Raw genomic sequence first — 21936 nt, forward strand, 5'->3', positions numbered from 1 at the left:
CTCTTATAACTGCCATCTGGTTTCTGTACAAATTGTAAATAGCCTTTCGCTCCCTGTATTTTACCCCTGCCACCTTTAGAATTTGAAAGAGAGTATTCCAGTCAACATTGTCAAAAGCTTTCTCTAAGTCTACACTTAGACTTAGACTAGACTTAGAACTACTTAAACCTAACTACATAAGGACATTACACAGATCCATGCCCAAGGCAGGATTCGAACCTGCAACCGCAGCAGCAGTGCGGTTCCGGACTGAAGCGCCTAGAACCGCTCGGCCACAGCAGCCGGCTTACACAGGAAAGTAGCCACAAAAGATCTGCTACATAAAGTCATTGCACTGACCACAGGATACAAGAATCAGGTGCTTCTATATCACTCTGTGTGGAATCTCAATATGTCCTGTGTAAAATGAGACTCGCCTTTGTGATCTCCATTCCAGTATACGTGGGTGTGCAGGATGCCATATGTGGTATAGCAGAGCAGACAGGCTCATTGGTATTGATATCAAACTCGAAGCTGTCAGTGTCACTGTTTCATATCGTAAGTACTTCAATGTACATACCGACACAGGATCTTCGTATCAATCAGTACCAATATCACTTCCGCTGATGCAGTGTCACACTTGGCGAAACAGTGAGAAAACTCAAGTTCGATGAAAATAGCATCTCTGTAAATCAAAGTAGGTGACGATCTCCGGATCTGCCAACAGCAGCAACTTCTAGCAGTGGCAGAAATGTTTCAGAGCACATGTTTAGCACACATCGTTTAACACGAGCCTCTGCAGTAGATTATACCTCTTGTTCCAGTTTTGACCTAATGATATCACCACTTACATCTGCAGTGGGAATGCGACCATGGAGAGTGGACAGTGAATCAATGGAAACGTGTCATCTGGTCGGATGAATCACATTTCTTGTTACACAAGGTAGGCAGACATATCTGGATACATTATCATCCTGTTTGAAACAGGCATGAAGCCATGGCATATGGCTAGTGGCGGCAGTATTATGGTATGGAGGTATTCACCTGAGCATCCATAGAACCTTTTATAGTGATCCAGTGCACCATTATGACTGTGGAGTACGTGAACAATATTGTAGAATTCATCATACTTCATATCTTCCCCAGCAGTCACGGTGTCTTCCAGTAGGATAACTGTCCATGTCACAGTGACAGCATTGTGCGACACTGGTTTGAGATGTTTGATATGGAACTCATATTCTTGTTTTGGTCATCATATTGACCCAGTCTGAAGCTGATGGAACACATCTGGAACGCTGCTGAGCGCCAGGCTAGCGAACACAAACAACCATAGTCATTGTAGCTCAGACCATTCTGGGAAGATGCTCCTAGATATTAAACTGGCGTGACTGATACTGGTGACGTTTCGCAGAGCATCTTGTCGAACGTTGTTGCATCCTGCATAAATTTATGAGCGTTGCATTTTTTTTTTATTTATGTCATTGTACCAACTGGTGACCTTAATCACGTTCTGTATTTGGTAACAATTATCAAATCACACAGTCTACACTTAGGCAGCTGAGTAGTCTGCGAACAGCTTTAGCGAAAAAACGGAGGGAAATTTCGACTTATCTGGGACATCTTTTGATTACCTTAGATGACTCAAACGTGGTTGAGAACTTCCTGTACTATCTTCAGTGGGTTTAATTATTCTTCTTTTTTGCACGATGCTGTAAGTGAAACTAAAACGAATGTTTAGCAGGTTTTTTACGTATGTCGTTGCAGTCCTACTACATTTCTTTGATTTACACCCAGTTCTATTTGCGTTTTGTCTTAAAGAAGAACGTATTGGGTACACAGCCAGAGACGTTGAGAACTAGTAGCCTGGCTCTGTGCAATTCTGCTGCAGGATATGCTTGCCCTGTTAGGTACAGATCCAGTCACGCTAAACAAGTTGATACTTCTATGAATTAAGCTTGTCGACTCGTCCATGAAGGAGACATCTAAAGTGTTTGTCTCACATGAGCACCCATTGTACGGATATCAACCTGTCCACCAACGAAAGAGATCTAAGAGAAGTTCCGTTCATACAACCGAAAATCTAAAAGAAGATTTAAGGAGTACGAGAAATACTCACTATGCTGGCTGGATGCAGCCAATCGAACATCTTCTCCCAGGACATGAAGAACATGGGTCTATATGGAAATTGTTAGACAGACTTCACACTGGTGCTGACACCTACAGAATGAGTACGTTGCAGCTCTGTGACTGTGACAAAGTTAAAACGACAGCCCATTTCATGAACTGCAGTAAGTGCACCTTGAGGTGCTCTATGTACAGCATGCTGGCAGCAACATCTAACCCCCATGATTAGGCGAATTCTGGGCAGACACTACTTGATATAGTTTATATGTTTTGTCATTAAGTACGCTTATACAGTGCAATTATTATTTTCATCATTGTTTGTTTCTGTTATGAATAAAAAGAAGGTAAAAACAATTTCTATTCAATCCCTGTTTGATTTCATATCCAAACTCCTGTGTTTAATGCTTTCCACTTTAATTGCAATCGATATCAGAAATACAAGGCATCATATATGCATACACTGCGAGAATCTATTTTCAGCAAACTTGAAAGTATATGGAGTAAACGAGAGGCAACTACTCCATACAGAAAATGGTACAATTTTAAAGTCTAACTAAATTGAATATTTGACTACCCAAGGTATATACCGTAAATACAGGTATTTGCATGTACACTGATCAGCCAGAAAATTATAACCACCTACCTGGTAACCGGTATGTCCACCTTTGGCATGGATACCAGCGGCTCCGCGTTGTGGCATGGAAGCATTCAGGCCTTGGTAGGTCACTGCAGGGAGTTGGCACCACATCTGCATTCATAACTAATCTACACTCCTGGAAATTGAAATAATAACACCGTGAATTCATTGTCCCAGGAAGGGGAAACTTTATTGACACATTCCTGGGGTCAGATACATCACATGATCACACTGACAGAACCACAGGCACATAGACACAGACAACAGAGCATGCACAATGTCGGCACTAGTACAGTGTATATCCACCTTTCGCAGCAATGCAGGCTGCTATTCTCCCATGGAGACGATCGTAGAGATGCTGGATGTAGTCCTGTGGAACGGCTTGCCATGCCATTTCCACCTGGCGCCTCAGTTGGACCAGCGTTCGTGCTGGACGTGCAGACCGCGTGAGACGACGCTTCATCCAGTCCCAAACATGCTCAATGGGGGACAGATCCGGAGATCTTGCTGGCCAGGGTAGTTGACTTACACCTTCTAGAGCACGTTGGGTGGCACGGGATACATGCGGACGTGCATTGTCCTGTTGGAACAGCAAGTTCCCTTGCCGGTCTAGGAATGGTAGAACGATGGGTTCGATGACGGTTTGGATGTACCGTGCACTATTCAGTGTCCCCTCGACGATCACCAGTGGTGTACGGCCAGTGTAGGAGATCGCTCCCCACACCATGATGCCGGGTGTTGGCCCTGTGTGCCTCGGTCGTATGCAGTCCTGATTGTGGCGCTCACCTGCACGGCGCCAAACACGCATACGACCATCATTGGCACCAAGGCAGAAGCGACTCTCATCGCTGAAGACGACACGTCTCCATTCGTCCCTCCATTCACGCCTGTCGCGACACGGGCGCGAGGCGGGCTGCACGATGTTGGGGCGTGAGCGGAAGACGGCCTAACGGTGTGCGGGACCGTAGCCCAGCTTCATGGAGACGGTTGCGAATGGTCCTCGCCGATACCCCAGGAGCAACAGTGTCCCTAATTTGCTGGGAAGTGGCGGTGCGGTCCCCTACGGCACTGCGTAGGATCCTACGGTCTTGGCGTGCATCCGTGCGTCTCTGCGGTCCGGTCCCAGGTCGACGGGCACGTGCACCTTCCGCCGACCACTGGCGACAACATCGATGTACTGTGGAGACCTCACGCCCCACGTGTTGAGCAATTCGGCGGTACGTCCACCCGGCCTCCCGCATGCCCACTATACGCCCTCGCTCAAAGTCCGTCAACTGCACATATGGTTCACGCCCACGCTGTCGCGGCATGCTACCAGTGTTAAAGACTGCGATGGAGCTCCGTATGCCACGGCAAACTGGCTGACACTGACGGCGGCCGTGCACAAATGCTGCGCAGCTAGCGCCATTCGACGGCCAACACCGCGGTTCCTGGTGTGTCCTCTGTGCCGTGCGTGTGATCATTGCTTGTACAGGCCTCTCGCAGTGTCCGGAGCAAGTATGGTGGGTCTGACACACCGGTGTCAATGTGTTCTTTTTTCCATTTCCAGGAGTGTATTTCCAATAAAGTCCGGGGAAGTGTGCGATGTGTTCGAGCGTATTCAGATCTGGCAAGTTGGGGGGGGGGGGGGGCAGCACATCAAATGGAATTCTCCACTGTGTTCCTGGACTCACTTCACCACACTCCTGGCTTTCTGCATGGCGCATTACCTCATTGAAAAATGCCACTGCCATCGGCAAAAATGATTGTCCTGAAAGGATGTAAGTGTTCTGCGAACAGAGTAAGACACTCCTTGGCCGTCGTGGTGCCTTGCACGAGCCTCACTGGATCCACGGATGCCCATGCGAATGTTTCCCAGAGCAAAATGGAGCCGCCGGCAGCTTGTCTCCGTCCCGCCGCACAGGTGTCAAGGAGCTGTTCCCCTGGAAGACTACGCGTTCGCGCCCTCCCATCGGCATGATGAAGAATATATCGACATTCATCAGACCATGCAAAACTCTGCTGGAGTGCCAACGCACAGCAGTGCCGATTTCAGTCGTACTTGCCGATGTCCTGGTGTACACATTGGCACATACGTGGGTCGTCGGTTGCGGAGGCCCATCGTTACGAGTATTCGGTGCACTCTGTGTTCAGACACACTTGTGCTCTGCCCAGCATTAAATCCTAATGTTAGTCCCGCCACAGGTTGCCCCCTGTCCTGTTTTATCAGTCTGCCCAGCCTACGTCGTCCGGCATGTGTAATGAAGGGGCCGGCCGCAGTGGCCGTGCGGTTCTAGGCGCTTCAGTCTGGAACCGCGAGACCGCTACGGTCGCAGGTTCGAATCCTGCCTCGGGCATGGATGATGTCCTTAGGTTAGTTAGGTTTAAGTAGTTCTAAGTTCTAGGGGACTGATGACCTTAGATGTTAAGTCCCATAGTGCTCAGAGCCATATGAACCATTTTTTTTTGTAATGAGGGGTGGCCGTCCAATCTCACCCTAATGGCATCCTTTAGGAACATAATTCCAAGCATCAATATGATTATCTTGGCATTAGACTTTTTGTCCGTATTTTCTTTTTACAGTTATAACCTAACGCTGTTTTGTTACCACCAACGTTGCAATGTGTCCTACTATTTTTCTTTCTTTTGAAACAGAGCATCCGTCTATGAAGTGATGTTCTGAACCAGTAATGATACCATTTGACAGCCGCGCGGACTAGCCGCGTGGTCTGAGGCGCCTTGTCACGGCCCGCGCGGCTAAGTCAGTTTAAATTAGATTAAGTAGTTCGTAAGCTTAGGAACCGATGACGTCAGCAGTTTGGTCTCGTAATACCTTACCACTAATTTCCAAAATATCATTTGAGTGGCGTGAGTCTGAGACACGTGTAGTAGAAAGACTTTGAGTTATTGGTTGCTGACGATGAACATTTGTGATGTTTTGCAGCGTACGGCAACCTGGGTTGCGTGCTGAGCTCTGCGGGCCGCCTGGAGGAGGCGGAGTGGGCGCTGAGGCAGGCGCTCAAGCACAGGCCCAACATGGCGGACGTCCACTACAACCTGTGAGTACCACAGCGGGCGCAGCACCGTTTCACGTACTGATACTCCATTTTCCATTCATTAAATAGTGTAATTCTATAGAGAGGCATTCGTATGAATAGCTGCAATTATCGATAGTAAACATCATTTGAAGTACGTAAGGCAGCTTTAAGAACTGGAAGCGACAGAGTCGCCTGTTCGGTGTCCATGTTGACTGTACTGCATCCCACAGCTGTTGAAGTGTTTATGGATGATGTTGCACGCAGTGGCCAAACCAAGTGCGATGTTCCCATATGTGCACCATTCGATTGTGAAGTGAGTTCCTCGGGGCATTCCCTTGGATGGTCTCCATATGGGCTGATTGTGAAATGTCGAGTCCTGAAGGTGTCAACAGGTCATCGACAAAAATGGCTCTGAGCACTATGCGACTTCTGAGGTCATCAGCGGCCTAGAACTTAGAACTAATTAAACCTAACTAACCTAAGGACATCACACACATCCATGCCCGAGGCAGGATTCGAACCTGCGACCGGAGCGGTCGCTCGGCTCCAGACTGCAGCACCTAGAACCGCACGGCCACTCCGGCCGACGGTCATCGACACCAGCGACTGAACGCCAATGAGTGTTACATCATCTTATTCCCACATCACCGCATACATTCACTGCTTACTATTGAAACTGCAACACCATGTGAAGACGGTATGCAATTACTGGGTGAAAGTGTGCAACGCGAGTCGATATGCAAATAATTAGCATTTCAGCACAAACACGAGACGGAAGTGGGACTAGCGGATTTACGCTCCGCATATAAAGTCGGTGGCTGTTCCCTACCTTCCAGGCGTTCGTGACGTTTTACACTCCCTGCCAAAATAAAGTTCCGCACTGTGACTTCGTTCAATTACACATCACTGGCAGGTTGTAACTGATTAAAGATGAAGTTCTCTGTGACATGATGAACGGTCTCCAGATAGTAATAGTGATGTTCATGTTTAGTGTTGTTACCAGGCCTAATAACGTAAATAACGGGCATAAACAGCATCAGATATTGAGTCATCACTATGAGGGACACGGACATGCAAAGTACTCGTGTGAAACAGTGTTTCAGTACCTGACAGAGTGACCATTTGGGGGACTGGTCGAATTATGCAGTATCGAGATTCGTGGGACGTTCGGATGTGACAGTGGCTTGATATTGGACTGCATTGGAACTTAAAGGAATGCACCATGTCGGTCCACCACAAGGGAGCAACACCACACTGTAACCCATTCACATCTGCGCCTGCCATCCAAGAACAAATAAAGGACTTCCTGCAATGTCCTAGATCTTCGGGTACAACTGGTCAGAGACTAATAGCAGCAGGACTAGAGAGTTATCGTCCCATACGTAAGCTGCCGTTAGCACCATAAGACAGTCGGCTGCGTTTGGAGTGAGAAGCACAGACTGTTGATGAATGGCGTCGCATTATGTTCAGTGTTGAACTGCGCTCCTGCACAGCGCCAAATGGCCATCTGCAACGACTATGCGACGGCTTGGGGGAAGGTCTCTTGCTTTGAATGTTTTGAAGAGGAACAGTACTGTTACTCTTGTCATCATCGTATGTGGAGGTGTCAGGTATGGCTTCAGATCATGGCTAGTTGTGACTCCGATGGCTCAACGCCACGTCACGGACACTCTGTGTCCTCAACGTGTTACCTCGCAAGCGATAATAGTGGTTGATTGGTTGGTTTTGGTTATTAAGAGACCAAACTACAGGGCCATCAGTTCCTTATTCCCCAAGCAAACAAGTCTCAAGGTAAAACAATTAAAAATAACAGAGCTGGGGGAACTAAAAGGGCGTAAAATGAACGAGGAACCACACCGAAAGAGAAAACGAAAGAAGCGAACCAATGGGGGAAACGTACACCAAAAGGAAAGGTAGAGGAAGGTATTAAAATCATATCGCAGATTTCATGGGCTGGTTGATCACAACGATTAAAAAAAAGGATGAGCCAGCCACTATGGAGCACACTAAAATCGCCAGCCTAAAATAGAAGGCGAGAAGAACACATATAGGGAAAAGACCGACACCAAGCCAAACAAAATGCAAAGAACGAGTGGCGAAGAGATAAAAGGGACGAAGTGTGGGGCTCTGGGGGAGAACGTCAGACACCCAACCTTATATTGCACGACAAAAATCCCCCTCACGAATAAAACGTAAAACTAAATCGGCCGTTGAGGCATTGTATCCCAACAACGTAGGTAGGGAGATGGGAAGGTTAAAAGTCCGCCGCAGAGCGACTGAAATGGGGCAATCCAACAAGAGGTGGACGACAGTCGTACAGGAGCTAAAGCGACACCGAGGTGGATCCTCGCAATGGAGGAGGTCACCAAGTGTTAGCCATGTATGGCCAATGCGGAGCTGGCGAAGGACTACACAGTCCATCTTAGTGGCTCGCATGCATGAATGCCACACATTCGTTGTCTCCTTGATAACACGGAGTTGATTTGGGGTACTGAGGGTGCGCCATTCAGTATCCCAGATCACGAAAACTTTACAGCGGAAGACCGATCGGAGATCAGTCTCCAGCAGGCCGATGTCCAGAGTTGGTTTACCGGTAGCTTCTGTGACCAGGCTGTCAGCAAGTTCATTGGCGAGTATCCCGACATATCCTGGGATCCAGATGAAGATCACTGAACGTGCACTTTTCCCGAGAGCATAAAGAGACTTGGATAATAATTACCAAATGATCCCGGAGGGCTTGCAATGATATTGTATTTCAACTTTTCGACAGGACAATGGATATCTGTCTGTCAACGTCTGCATGACCAGAAAGATCCACAGAATGTCGACGATTGGACATGTGTGTCGCAGATCGAATGGCAACGCCGTCCCAGTGCCAATATCCAGGATATCATGGAACAAGACACAACTGCGAGCCAGCTTGTCTCGGAAGAAGACACAATGGCTTTGAGACACCGTTCTCAGCCGAATCAGTCCATGGATCCTGGCTAGAAGGGTGCAAATTCGTACTGATAAACCGGCTCATACTGCAAAGTTCTAGACAAGATTTGTCTCGGTTTTGTAATCACTGTAATGTCATCACAAACCCTCTGCATACTTAAAGCTTTTCTTTTTTTTTGGTTGTATATTGAAAATGAAACTCCTCCAGCTGTATTTAAGATTTCATATGTACTTGGCTACTAGTTTCGACGATGCGTCACCTTCATCTTCAGGCCCGTACACCTTGATGATATCAATTGTGTGTGGCTGCGTGGAAGGCGCAGTATACCGTTAATAGAGCCTGTTCTGTTGGTGGCGCGAATGGAGCGGTCTAAAGTTATGGTGATTCTCGTGTACGAATGTGATGCTGTTATACTAAAGCATTGCGTTCCTCCACAGCAGACCGTCAGTGCACAGTATTACTGTTCTTTGTTGGAGCATCACCTGCGACTAGCTTTGCGAAAGAAGCGGCAACACTTTCTGCGCAACCCACGCATCATTTTGCACGACAATGCGAGGGCGCATACAGCGCAGGCTGTGGCTGCTCTGTTCAGTCGATGGGAATGGGCAGTACTGTACCATCCACCACGCTCCCCAGACCTAAGTCCTTGTGACTTTGATTTGATTACGAAGATGAAGGAACCACTTCATGGCATTCGCTTCACAACTGTTCTAGAGATTCGACAGGCAGTAGACCGCTCCATTCACACCATCAACAGAACAGGCTCTGTTAACGGTATACTACGCCTTCCACATCGCTGGTAACGGGTTCTATACAACGCTGGTGACTACAGGACAGTAACAGGTGCGAACATGTAACTCTTTTCTATCGATTGTGAATAAATAACTGCCACTATTTAAGTTCCAACCCTCGTATTTGGCACACAGCCACGTACGCCCACTTGTGCCCCCTTCCAGTACATCACACTATACAAGTCGATCGTTAGCTTGATGTACCTGGAAGGACGGAAGTGGACAAACATAAATGTAAATGTTCACCTTAGTCATTTTATTTCGTGTCTACTACGTGAGACGAGAACTTTTTGTTTAAGTGGTATTATAGTGATTGCTGTTTTGCTTAATTATCTATAAATGGACAGACGGATAATTAGAGGCTGAATCTCGAATCGCTTTTCTAATTGCTTTCATATTTTTAAGATGTTTGTAGTCGACATAAATATAATGAATAAAGAATTTACGAGGTTTGTACATTATTTTATAGGATTTTGTGATGTCGTGCGTTCAGTATCCAGTAAAAATACACTGACGGAAAAATCCACAACACCAAAACATAATTATTGCAAAGTAATTAACTTTCGGGAATATATTTGCCTAGTTAACAAATTTAAGTGATTAAGATTGCAAGATCAGAAGTTAATACATCTTACATCAGCCTATGACACTGTCTGGACCGAAGGACTACTGCTCAAGCTTACTCGAATTATCAAATGCAATCAGACGTACACATTACTAAAAAATATGCTGACAGGCATCTCCATGGAAAGAGCAGCAAAAGCACGGTCATAAACAATGGCCTGCCGCAGGGGTCAGCCCTGGCGCCGACCCTTTTTAATTTATACATATCTGATATGCCGAGCACCAGGTCGCGTAAATTTGCGTATGCGGATGATCTGGCCATCGCATACCAAAGCAAAAATTTCGAAGATCTTGAAAAAACATTGAATGCGGACCTTGAAGCGCTGAACACCTACTACCTTAAGTGGCATTTGCATCCCAACCCCAATAAAACGACCAGTACCATAATGCACCTTAATAACAGAGCTTCAAGCAGGAAACTACAGCTTTCCCTGAATGACCGGCATATCAGATATGAAGATAAGCCCAAATATCTGGGAGTAAAATTAGACCGCACACTAACGTTTAACTCCCATTTGGTAGACACCAAACAGAAATTAAAATCTCGAAATGCCATTATGTCTAAACTGGCCGGAACATCATGGGGGTGCGGAGCTAATACACTAAGGACGTCAGCATTACCCCTCGTGTACAGCGTGGCTGAATATCGTTCACCAGTCTGGGCGAAAAGTGCGCATGTAAATAAAGTAGACACCCAATTGAAAGAGACGATGAGAATTATCTCAGGCACACTTAGGGCTACCCCATGTGACTGGCTCCCAGTCCTTGCCAACATAGAACCCCTTGATATAAGGCGCTCCATGGCGACCTCAAGAATATATAGGAAGATCGTACACAATCCACAACTACCTATACACCAAGACTTATCACCCATCAGCAGGCTAAAATCTAGGTCCCCTTTTGGAAGATTGGCAGGGAATTACAGGACTTCGACCCAAAGCTAGCCTGGGGGGAATCATGGCGCAAAGGGACACACAAGAACCAAAAGCTTATCGATGACCCCAGCAAGAAGATAAATGGTTTTGATCTCCCTCGGAAGTTCTGGGTTGCCTTAAATCGCCTTAGAACAAGCGTGGGAAGATGCAAACATCTAATGAATAAGCGGGGACTTGCGGAGAGTCCCGTGTGTGAATGTGGTGAAATCCAGACAATGGACCACCTACTGGTGTGTGAAGTGGTAGGATATAGTGGTGAACTGAAGGACATACATTACCTGCCTGACCTAGCCATAGATTGGCTCAAAACTATAAGTAGTATTGTGTAGTGTTGCAATTTCCTGGTGGATTGTAATGACACTGTAATATTTGCCTTGTATATGCCGAACGAATAAATGGAATGTAAGCGCCAGAAAACTATTGCAAATGTGATACGCTGGTAGTTTAATAACAAGTGAAACAGCCAGAATGTTGAATGAAAGCACACAAACCCGCATTTATTGTGTTGTACAGTTGGTGGATGTTAGTTTGTGAGGTGGAGTTCCATGCCTGTACCACTTCGTCGGTCAATAGAGGAAGGTTAATGCTGGTTGTGGACGATGCTGGAAATGCCGTCTGATATATATGTCCCATATGTTATCGATTCGAGACAGAACTGGTGATAGACCAGGCCAAGACAACATGTCGACATTCCGTAGAGTATATTGGTTACAACAGCGGTACGTAGGCGAGCGCTATCCTGTTACAAATCACCCCCTAGAATGTTGTTCATGAATGGCAGAACAGCGGGTCGAATCAACAGACGGACGTACAAATTTATAGTCAAGACAATCACACAAGTCTCCCTGCTGTCAAACCAAGTCGCATCGCAGATCAAGACTCCAGTTGTCCAATGCGTCTAGCACGCAGACACGTTCATTGCAGACCTTTAACTGACCTCCTTCTGACCAACACACCGTCATCACTGGCACCGAGACAGAATCAGCTTTCATCATAAAACACAACAGACCTCCATCCTGTACTCCAATTAGCTCTCGCCTGACACCACTGAAGTGGCAAATGGGTCAGTGGAATGTACGGTACAGGGAGTCTGGCTCCGAGTTGTCTTTGAAGCAACCGACTTGTAACTTCGTTGTGTCAGTGTAGTGCCAAATTCTGCTAAAATTACTTCTGCAGATGCAGTACAGTGCGCCAGAACACTATGGTCTTCCCTCCGGGTAGTGCCATGTAGCCGTCCTGAACCCGGTCTTCTTGGAATTGTACATTTCTGGAAACGAGCATTGCTAGCAATCATTTACAGTGGCTACATTCTTGCCAAGTCTTTCTGCAATACCGCAGAAGGAACATCCAGTTTTTCGTAGCCCTATTACAATACGTCGTTCTTTGTCGCCTTAGAGGCATCCTAAGACTAATATAAGCTGTCCAGGTCCAGTGTCAACGGTAACTAACGCTCACGACCGTTACAGACTGTTTTTGAAAAAAAAGACTTGATTTGCCTTCTCAAAGTGGTGCTGCTAGCGCCATTTTAATGTGACTAGCTCGAAATTTGAAGAGACATCGTCCTTCAGGTGTATAAATGCACGTACCAACTTCCATTTATGTCGCCCAAGTCCTTTTTGGCGTTGCAAACTTTTCCCGTCAGTGTATGTAGCCATTCTGAAACGTTGGTAACCCAGAAAATCGTAGCGTCAGAATTATGTCGACGTAGAAATACCAGTTTTATTTCCATAAAATACAGATGTTTTTGATATATCTATCGTGGCCGTTCCGCTGTGTAGATGGTCGGCAGCTGCACGTGTGCCTTACTTGGTTGCAAAGAATCTTGGAATTGTCCCTCTGTTAGTCTCGAATGGAGTTGTATTTTTGGGAAATTCTGTTCACTGACCAAAAGTATTCTTTGACCAGAAATGGGCGGTCAGACTGATATACGTTGTGAGCTTGCGAACTTCGTGTGGGCTGTTGTTCAGGTGCCTTTGACTTCTAATTCTGCTGTCTTTGACCAGAAAGGAGGAGGAGATTGGTGTTTAACGTCCCGTCGACAACGAGGTAATTAGAGACGGAGCGCAAGCTCGGGTGAGGGAAGGATGGGGAAGGAAATCGGCCGTGCCCTTTGAAAGGAACCATCCCGGCATTTGCCTGAAGCGATTTAGGGAAATCACGGAAAACCTAAATCAGGATGACCGGAGACGGGATTGAACCGTCGTCCTCCCGAATGCGATGACGAGAAAGGGGCGGCCAGACTGATATACGTCGTGAGCTCGCGAACTTCGTGTGGGCTGTTCTTCAGGTGCCTTTGAATTCTAATTCTGCTGTCCCTGTTCATATATTTATTCCATTATGGGGTTTAGTCGACAGATTGACTCGTTCAGAAGAAACTACAACATTCATCTGACAAGGGAACCTCCCCATCGCACCCATCGTTATAAGTTGGCACAGTGCATAGGCTTTGAAAAACTGAACACACATTAATCGAGAAAACACGAAGAAGTTGTGTGGAACTATGAAAAAAATAGGTAAAATATACAAACTGAGTAGTCCATGCGCAAGATAGGCAACATAACAGGATACTGTGAGCTCAGGAGCGCCGTGGTCCCGTGGATAGCGTCAGCAACTGCTTTGGTTCAAGTCTTCCCTTGAGTGAAAAGTTTTTCATTCTTTCTTTATTTTCGCAAAGTTAGGGTCTGTCCGTTCGTTTATTGACGTCTCCGTTCACTGTAATGAGTTTAGTGTCTGTGTTTTGCGACCGCACCGCAAAACCGCACGATTAGTAGACGAAAGGACGTGCCTCTCCAATGGGAACCGAAAACATTTGATCGCAAGGTCATAGGTCAACCGATTCCTCCACGGGAAAACACGTCTGATATATTCTATACGACACAGGTGACGCGTGTGCGTCACATGACAGGAATATGTTGTCGACCCACCTAAGTTGTACACTTGGCGAATGGGTAAAAAGATTCTTCTACCTTTCCCGATTTAGGATTTCTTGTGGATGTGATAATCACTCCCAAAAAAGTGATGAAAACATAAGAGTTTGTCACATAAACTTCAACAAATGAATGCAACAGTTTCACAGTCGCACAGTTTTCCCTGTGTTCTGTCAAAACATATGTTTTTAACGTTTTCATATTTTTCCGTGCGTAGACCGTCAAATCCTGCATATTGCCAAGCAAATCTGAACATGTCCTGGAATTTTGGAGAGCGAAGCTGATTATGTGTGAGTGCCTGAACTTTGATAATTGTCTGAAAATAAAAAAATTAAACTTTTCACTCGAGGGAAGACTTCAACCACGGACCTCTCGTACCGCAGTTGGTCACGCAAACCACGGGACCACGGCGCTCCTGAGCTCACAACTTCCTGTTATGTTGCCTATCTTGCGCATGGACTATTCAGTTTGTATATTTTACTTATTTTTTCATAGTTCCACACAACTTCTTCCTGTTTCCTCGATTGATGTGTGTACAGTTTTTCAAGGCCTATCCACTGAGCCAACTTATAACTAAATCTGAGGGGGGTGGGATGGGGAGGTTCCCTTGTGAGTATTAGACGGAAAAAACGATATGCACTTGGATAATACTTCCCTAAGTACTATGCGGTATTAAACACATGTCATTTTCAGTGGGCTTTTAGCAAAACAGAAGAAATAGTCTGATAAAACCTAAGTCACACTGCTTCTGTTCCGTACAAAAATTTCTCGCACTTGTTGTGTTATGTATTCGTACAATCTCTCACTCTTTTTCGTGTTTCATATTTCCTTTGGTTCTTTCGTTCATAAACTCTCTAGACAGCATTCTGTTATCTATGTACTGATTCGTTCCATGACAAGCAGCTCCAGTTACTCTTGGCCTACAGAACATATTATGTAAGCGAAATAAAGAAATGTCTCTCTCTTTCCGTATCTAACAAAATCTTCGTTTCCTCCTCTATTCCTCATGTAGTCCAACATTTAAGTTGGAATTTTGACACTGCGCGTTATCATGATAAGGTCATCTCTTCTTCTCGTTTTGACGTTCGCTAGTTTTTTATTGATATTCGTCGCCAAGATGCTGTAGGACCGCTTCACGTCCCATAAACTTCCATTATTACATTCCTTTACAGGGTCTCCAACCGATCGCCGGTATCACGAAACCGAGTAGCAAAATGTCGGTGATATATATCTGCACGCGGGTACATTATAGTATAACCGAGGGGCACACAGCGCAAACAAAGATTCGTATACTACGAACCATCTGGCTAATAAAAATTTACTAAGCTTGCACTCGTAGTCTCTTTCTAATTTCAACCACGCAGTGACGCATATAATATCCTGTGCACAATTCTTTCTGCTGCATAGGATAACATCCATTTGTCGTACCTAGAGAGGTCGCGAGTGATAACACCAGGTATTCGAAATATGTGGTGTTCATATGTGGTGTTCATATGCGAACCACGTGATTTGTTTCACATGTTTTCCCAAACGATGGTACGTTTGAAATGACATAGTCGATTTCCTATCCTCTTCTGATCCTCTTCGGGTCGTGGCCCAGACTACATCGTAATCTCTGATATTCCTTTTCTATCGAAGAAGATGCTGATCAGCAGTGATCTAGTTCGATACAGTTGAGTAACGTTCTCCGTTCTGAGCTCCTGCACAGCATCTTTTGCAACACATTGTAATATGTGCCTGGCTTTCGGAAACTTTCTTTTGACTACAGGTTGTTCCATTATAGCGCATCTTTTGCACATTACAATTACTCGTAGGTGACCTTACCTCGGGCATCAGTGAAATACTAGCACTTGAGTTTTCTGCGTCGGTTATTGAGAACGCCGCCATTAATGTTCTCATGATATATTCCACCACCGAGGCAGTCAAATGATTACCATATTTTTTACTCAAGAAAAATCCCTGTTAGGCCAAGTCACACAAGAGAGACTGCCTGTAGCGTGCGGTAGCCTAGCTGTGAGGGAACCGCACTACGCAACTACACGCTGTTGTAAAGATGCAACACCCAGTAAACATCTTGATTCTGATTTTAAACGTACGTCCCATTCAGAATGGGATGCGTTCCAATTGAAAGGATGAATTAATATTGGAGAAGCATTGTCTGCCAGAGGAAGTCGGTTCAATTTTCTTTGGAAGATGCAGGTGCGGAAATCCCAATCTCCTTGACACAACAGATCCGTGCGAAGCTGCATCATTGCAGACAAAAGGACGTAACAAAAAGAGCGAGAGTTTCTGATTATTGTCGACGCTCATTTCTTCGATCGTAAGGAACTCTTTGCAGGGCGTTGTAAGAGAGATTTTAATGCGCAAAAGCTCTGCATAAGCAAGGGAAGGTAAATTTTCGGAGGCAATACGAATATTCATGTGTATATTAAGTTTGGAGATTTAAAGTACACTCCTGGAAATTGAAATAAGAACACCGTGAATTCATTGTCCCAGGAAGGGGAAACTTTATTGACACATTCCTGAGGTCAGATACATCACATGATCACACTGACAGAACCACAGGCACATAGACACAGGCAACAGAGCATGCACAATGTCGGCACTAGTACAGTGTATATCCACCTTTCGCAGCAATGCAGGCTGCCATTCTCCCATGGAGACGATCGTACAGATGCTGGATGTAGTCCTGTGGAACGGCTTGCCATGCCATTTCCACCTGGCGCCTCAGTTGGACCAGCGTTCGTGCTGGACGTGCAGACCGCGTGAGACGACGCTTCATCCAGTCCCAAACATGCTCAATGGGGGACAGATCCGGAGATCTTGCTGGCCAGGGTAGTTGACTTACACCTTCTAGAGCACGTTGGATGGCACGGGATACATGCGGACGTGCATTGTCCTGTTAGAACAGCAAGGTCCCTTGCCGGTCTAGGAATGGTAGAACGATGGGTTCGATGACGGTTTGGATGTACCGTGCACTATTCAGTGTCCCCTCGACGATCACCAGTGGTGTACGGCCAGTGTAGGAGATCGCTCCCCACACCATGATGCCGGGTGTTGGCCCTGTGTGCCTCGGTCGTATGCAGTCCTGATTGTGGCGCTCACCTGCACGGCGCCAAACACGCATACGACCATCATTGGCACCAAGGCAGAAGCGACTCTCATCGCTGAAGACGACACGTCTCCATTCGTCCCTCCATTCACGCCTGTCGCGACACCACTGGAGGCGGGCTGCACGATGTTGGGGCGTGAGCGGAAGACGGCCTAACGGTGTGCGGGACCGTAGCCCAGCTTCATGGAGACGGTTGCGAATGGTCCTCGCCGATACCCCAGGAGCAACAGTGTCCCTAATTTGCTGGGAAGTGGCGGTGCGGTCCCCTACGGCACTGCGTAGGATCCTACGGTCTTGGCGTGCATCCGTGCGTCGCTGCGGTCCGGTCCCAGGTCGACGGGCACGTGCACCTTCCGCCGACCACTGGCGACAACATCGATGTACTGTGGAGACCTCACGCCCCACGTGTTGAGCAATTCGGCGGTACGTCCACCCGGCCTCCCGCATGCCCACTATACGCCCTCGCTCAAAGTCCGTCAACTGCACATACGGTTCACGTCCACGCTGTCGCGGCATGCTACCAGTGTTAAAGACTGCGATGGAGCTCCGTGTGCCACGGCAAACTGGCTGACACTGACGGCGGCGGTGCACAAATGCTGCGCAGCTAGCGCCATTCGACGGCCAACACCGCGGTTCCTGGTGTGTCCGCTGTGCCGTGCGTGTGATCATTGCTTGTACAGCCCTCTCGCAGTGTCCGGAGCAAGTATGGTGGGTCTGACACACCGGTTTCAATGTGTTATTTTTTCCATTTCCAGGAGTGTATATTGAAGATATAATGAGCGAAACTGTGTGGCTGTTTGGAAGCATTCATGTCGTATTTGATAGCGACACAGGTCGGTCAGGTAGAAATGTTCTACGAGACGTTAACATTGTGATGTGCAGACCATCACAAATTGTGAGGAGTCATTGCATTTTACCCTGCGTCTGTGCTGTAGGACACTCGGACGCCTGCTGTCTTGTCCTTTCACAAGTGCACGTTAGATGTTACACACAGTTAGCCAGACACATTGGCTGACCACGCGAGATTTCGCTAGGTCGCGTATCGCTAAGAACTCTGTATGCAGAGCTCTCGCTCGTGTGTGGATCTCTCTCGGCTGATTGCTTCTTCCCCCACTACCAAGCTATGCAGAGTGGGCGAAACTGCAAACACATACCATAAGATGGCAATGCAGTCGATCGAGAAACATTGAACACCTTACACGTGGCTCTTTTTCATATTTCTCTACAACATACATCGCAAATATACTAATTTTCTCTGCAGTAAACTGTTTTTGGTTCGCTGAAAACATAATAAAATTTATATTACGCAGGAACTAACAATAAATGAAAAGCACCAGTTTGCTTTTGTTCTACAATATTACTTTTATTGCTAACCGGTTTTCGGCTTACAAGGCCATATTGTAGAACAAAAGCAAACTGGTGCTTTTCATTTATTATTGTAATGTTGTTCTACCAAGAAGCAACGGAAGATTCTGTTATTATGACAGAAACTAACAGCTCATGGACAGTCACAAATAGCTTTGCAGAGTTTTCTCACTCATGATGGTATGTAATCGTGAATTCTTAAGTTTCGTAACTGAGGAAAGGTCTTTCGCAGATATATTTTTGTTGAGATGTCATATTAGCAGCCACATTGTGGGGAGTGGAAACTCTTCCCAAGGGAATGTTCATAGAATTCTTTGACAGTTCTAATGTAAAACAATTTGTCTTTTAAAAGGGAATTACATTACTGACCTGTCGGTCCCATCTGTACATGCGCAGAGCTGCGTTCAACTGAAGTGGTAATTGGCCTCTCAAACAGCTCAAAACCGAATGTGAGATGACATTGTCTTTAAAACGCTTAGAAAATTGCTTCTGAAATGTCTTCAGCGTCGCAATGATTTCTTTAATACGAGAGAGATTAGTAAAATGGACGGTGTTTTATTTCAGTAGCTGTCCCTCCCATAGTGTATCAACTTTCATCATCAAATTTGAAGCGCTCAAGTCTGCACTCAAGCCTACTGGAAAATGCGAGGTCTACTCTATTCTGGTTCTAATTTTTGTCCTTGCTTTCTTGAAATTCTATAAAAATTGGTCTTAAAGAGAAAAAATATTTCCAAGGATGATATTCAACTTAACCAAAGCACTTCGTACCAATATGTACGTTTCCATACTCTTCGTTCGTTTCCAACAAAAACAGTTGAATCTGACGGCATAATAACGCACGCAATTTCAAAAAATTTAGTATTCATATCACCAATTTCGTCATTAACACGGAGTACTGCTTGATGTACCAAACAATGAATCCCGTATAAATCATGTGTTGGTGTTGTAATTTTCATCTATTTCATCATCAACTACATCTCTAAAATCTTTGTCCATAGTGTTATAATGCGATCCTATAGTAAACTTACGGTGCCCGCGGTTTATGTGACTGCGTAATAGATACTGATAAATCTCAACCTCTCCTCGAAAAAATGCTGTGATTACCGTTAAGTTTTAAAGTTTAGAGACAACAGAGAGCTAGATTGCCTCCTTATGAGTAACGGTCACTGGACCTTGGAACTTCCTTTGTATTACGGGCAAATAGCTAGGGACAAACAGCACTGCCCAGAGCGAAAAATGCCGCACCAAATGACAGAGGGAGCAGTGTCGCACGGCACAACTACATCAACAGTCACATTGTGCCGCGTGGTGCAGGGAAGGACCGAGAAAAGCCGAGCCGATTTTAAGGGAGCCAAGATCTAAAGGGTAATGGCTGGACAAGCCGAGTAACGTATCGCACGCATGCAGCACCTTATGCACCCTGTCAGTAGTTAGATGTTTCATCAGAATAACGGTTAATCATTACGAGGTCTTTGCAGAACTAAAAATCAACAAGTACAGTACTGGCCATTAAAATTGCTACACCACTAAGATGATGTGCTACAGACGGGAAATTTAACCGACAGGAAGAAGATACTGTGAGATGAAAATTATTAGCTTTCAGAGCATTCACACAAGGTTGGCGCCGGTGGCGACGCCTACAACGTGCTGACCTGAGGAAAGTTTCCAACCGATTTCTCATATACAAACAGCAGTTGACCGGCGTTGTCGGGTGAAACGTTGTTGTGATGCCTCGTGTAAGGAGGAGAAATGCGTGCAATCACGTTTCCGACTTTGATAAAGGTCTGACTGTAGCCTATCTAGATTGCGGTTTATCGTATCGCGACATTCCTGCTCGCGTTGGTCGAGATCCAATGACTGTTAGCAGATAATGGAATCGGTGGGTTCAGGAGGGTAATACGGAACGCCGTGGTGGATTCCAACGGCCTCGTATCACTAGCAGTCGAGATGACAGGCTTCTAATCCGCATGGCTGTAACGGATCGTGCAGCCCTACAGCCCCGTCTCGATCCCTGAGTCAACACATGGGGCCGTTTGCAAGACAACAAACATCTGCACGAACAGTTCGACGACGTTTGCAGCAGCATGGACTATCAGCTCGGAGACCATGACTTCGGTTACCCTTGACACTGTATCACAGACAGGAGCGCCTGCGATGGTGTACTCAACGATCAACCTGGGTGCAAGAATGGCAAAACGTCATTTTTTTCGGATGAATCCAGGGTCTGTTTACAGCATCATGATCGTCGCATCGGTGTTTGGCGACATCGTGGTGAACGCACGTTGAAAGCGTGTATTCGTAATCGCCATACTAGTGTATCACTCGGCGTGATGGTATGGGGTGCCATGGCTCTAACTTTCATTCAATCCCTGCGAAACCCTACATTTCAGCAGCATAATGCACGATCGCAAGTTGTAGGTCCTGTACGGGCCTTTCTGGATACAGACAATGTTCAGCCGGCCGAGCGGTTCTAGGCGCTACAGTCTGGAACCGCGCGACTGCTACGGTCGCAGGTTCTAATCCTGCCTCGGGCATGGATGTTTGTGGGTGAAGTTAGGTTTAAGTAGTTCTAGGGGACTGATGACCTTAGAAGTTAAGTCCCATAGTGCTCAGAGCCATTTGAACCATTTTTGAACAATGTTCAACTGCTGTCCTTGCCAGCACATTCTCCAGATCTCTCACCAATTGAAAACGTCTGGTCAATGGTGGTCAAGCAACTGACTCGTCACAATACTCCAGTCACTGCTCTTGATGAATTGTGGTATCGTGTTGAAGCTGTACCTGTACACGCCATCCAAGCTGTGTTTTACTCAATGCCCAGGCGTATCAAGGCAGTTATTACGGCCAGAGGTGGTTGTTCTCGGTACTGATTTCTCAGGATCTATGCACCCAAATTGCGTGAAAATGTAATCACATGTCAGGTCTAGTATAATATATTTGTCCAATGAACACCCGTTTATCATCTGGATTTCTTCTTGGTGTAGCAATTTTAATGGCCAGTAGTGTATTTATGCGGTGTGCTCCAGTCATATATACAGAGTATATACAGAGTGCAGGCATCTGGGCACAAGACTGCTAATCCGGCAAACTAAGCTCACAATTTTCGCGCCGGCTGATGGGAGCGACAATAAATGGGAAGTACCTTTTCGGTCTCACCCTCCGGCCACCGCGACCAGTGTCAGCTTACGTTACTTGTACAGTAAATCGGCAGCGAATCCTTGCCGAGTACACTGCTCTCGACTCTCTGATGCGTGGAGGGTTACAGACACAGAATATTTTGCGACCACAGAGCGACGTTTTAAGTACGTGCTTTAAAAATTTTACGGCCAGGTTAGGAGTCTGTCTCAGGAGAGTTGCACCGTTAAACACTTCAGAGTAATCCCGTAACGTGGTTGCGAATTATTTTGGCCAGCTTTAACCTTCATACATGTGGTAGACTTTGTCCCATGTATTCGACGTTCGCATGCAGGAGTCAGCAACCGCT

At 46.2% G+C, this 21936-nt stretch overlaps 1 protein-coding gene across 1 annotated transcript in view; it reads left to right on the plus strand.

The window, feature by feature from the left end:
- The window catches only part of LOC126101415 (protein O-mannosyl-transferase TMTC2-like), a 98305-nt gene that overhangs the window by 64198 nt on the left and 12171 nt on the right, over window positions 1–21936 (plus strand). Inside the window, exon 8 of the mRNA XM_049912077.1 lies at window positions 5664–5778. Within this exon, the coding sequence (XP_049768034.1) occupies window positions 5664–5778 (115 nt within the window). The remainder of the gene's footprint in view (window positions 1–5663; window positions 5779–21936) is intronic.

Source organism: Schistocerca cancellata, chromosome 9 (assembly GCF_023864275.1).
Source record: "Schistocerca cancellata isolate TAMUIC-IGC-003103 chromosome 9, iqSchCanc2.1, whole genome shotgun sequence".
Classification (NCBI taxonomy): Eukaryota; Metazoa; Arthropoda; class Insecta; order Orthoptera; family Acrididae; genus Schistocerca; species Schistocerca cancellata.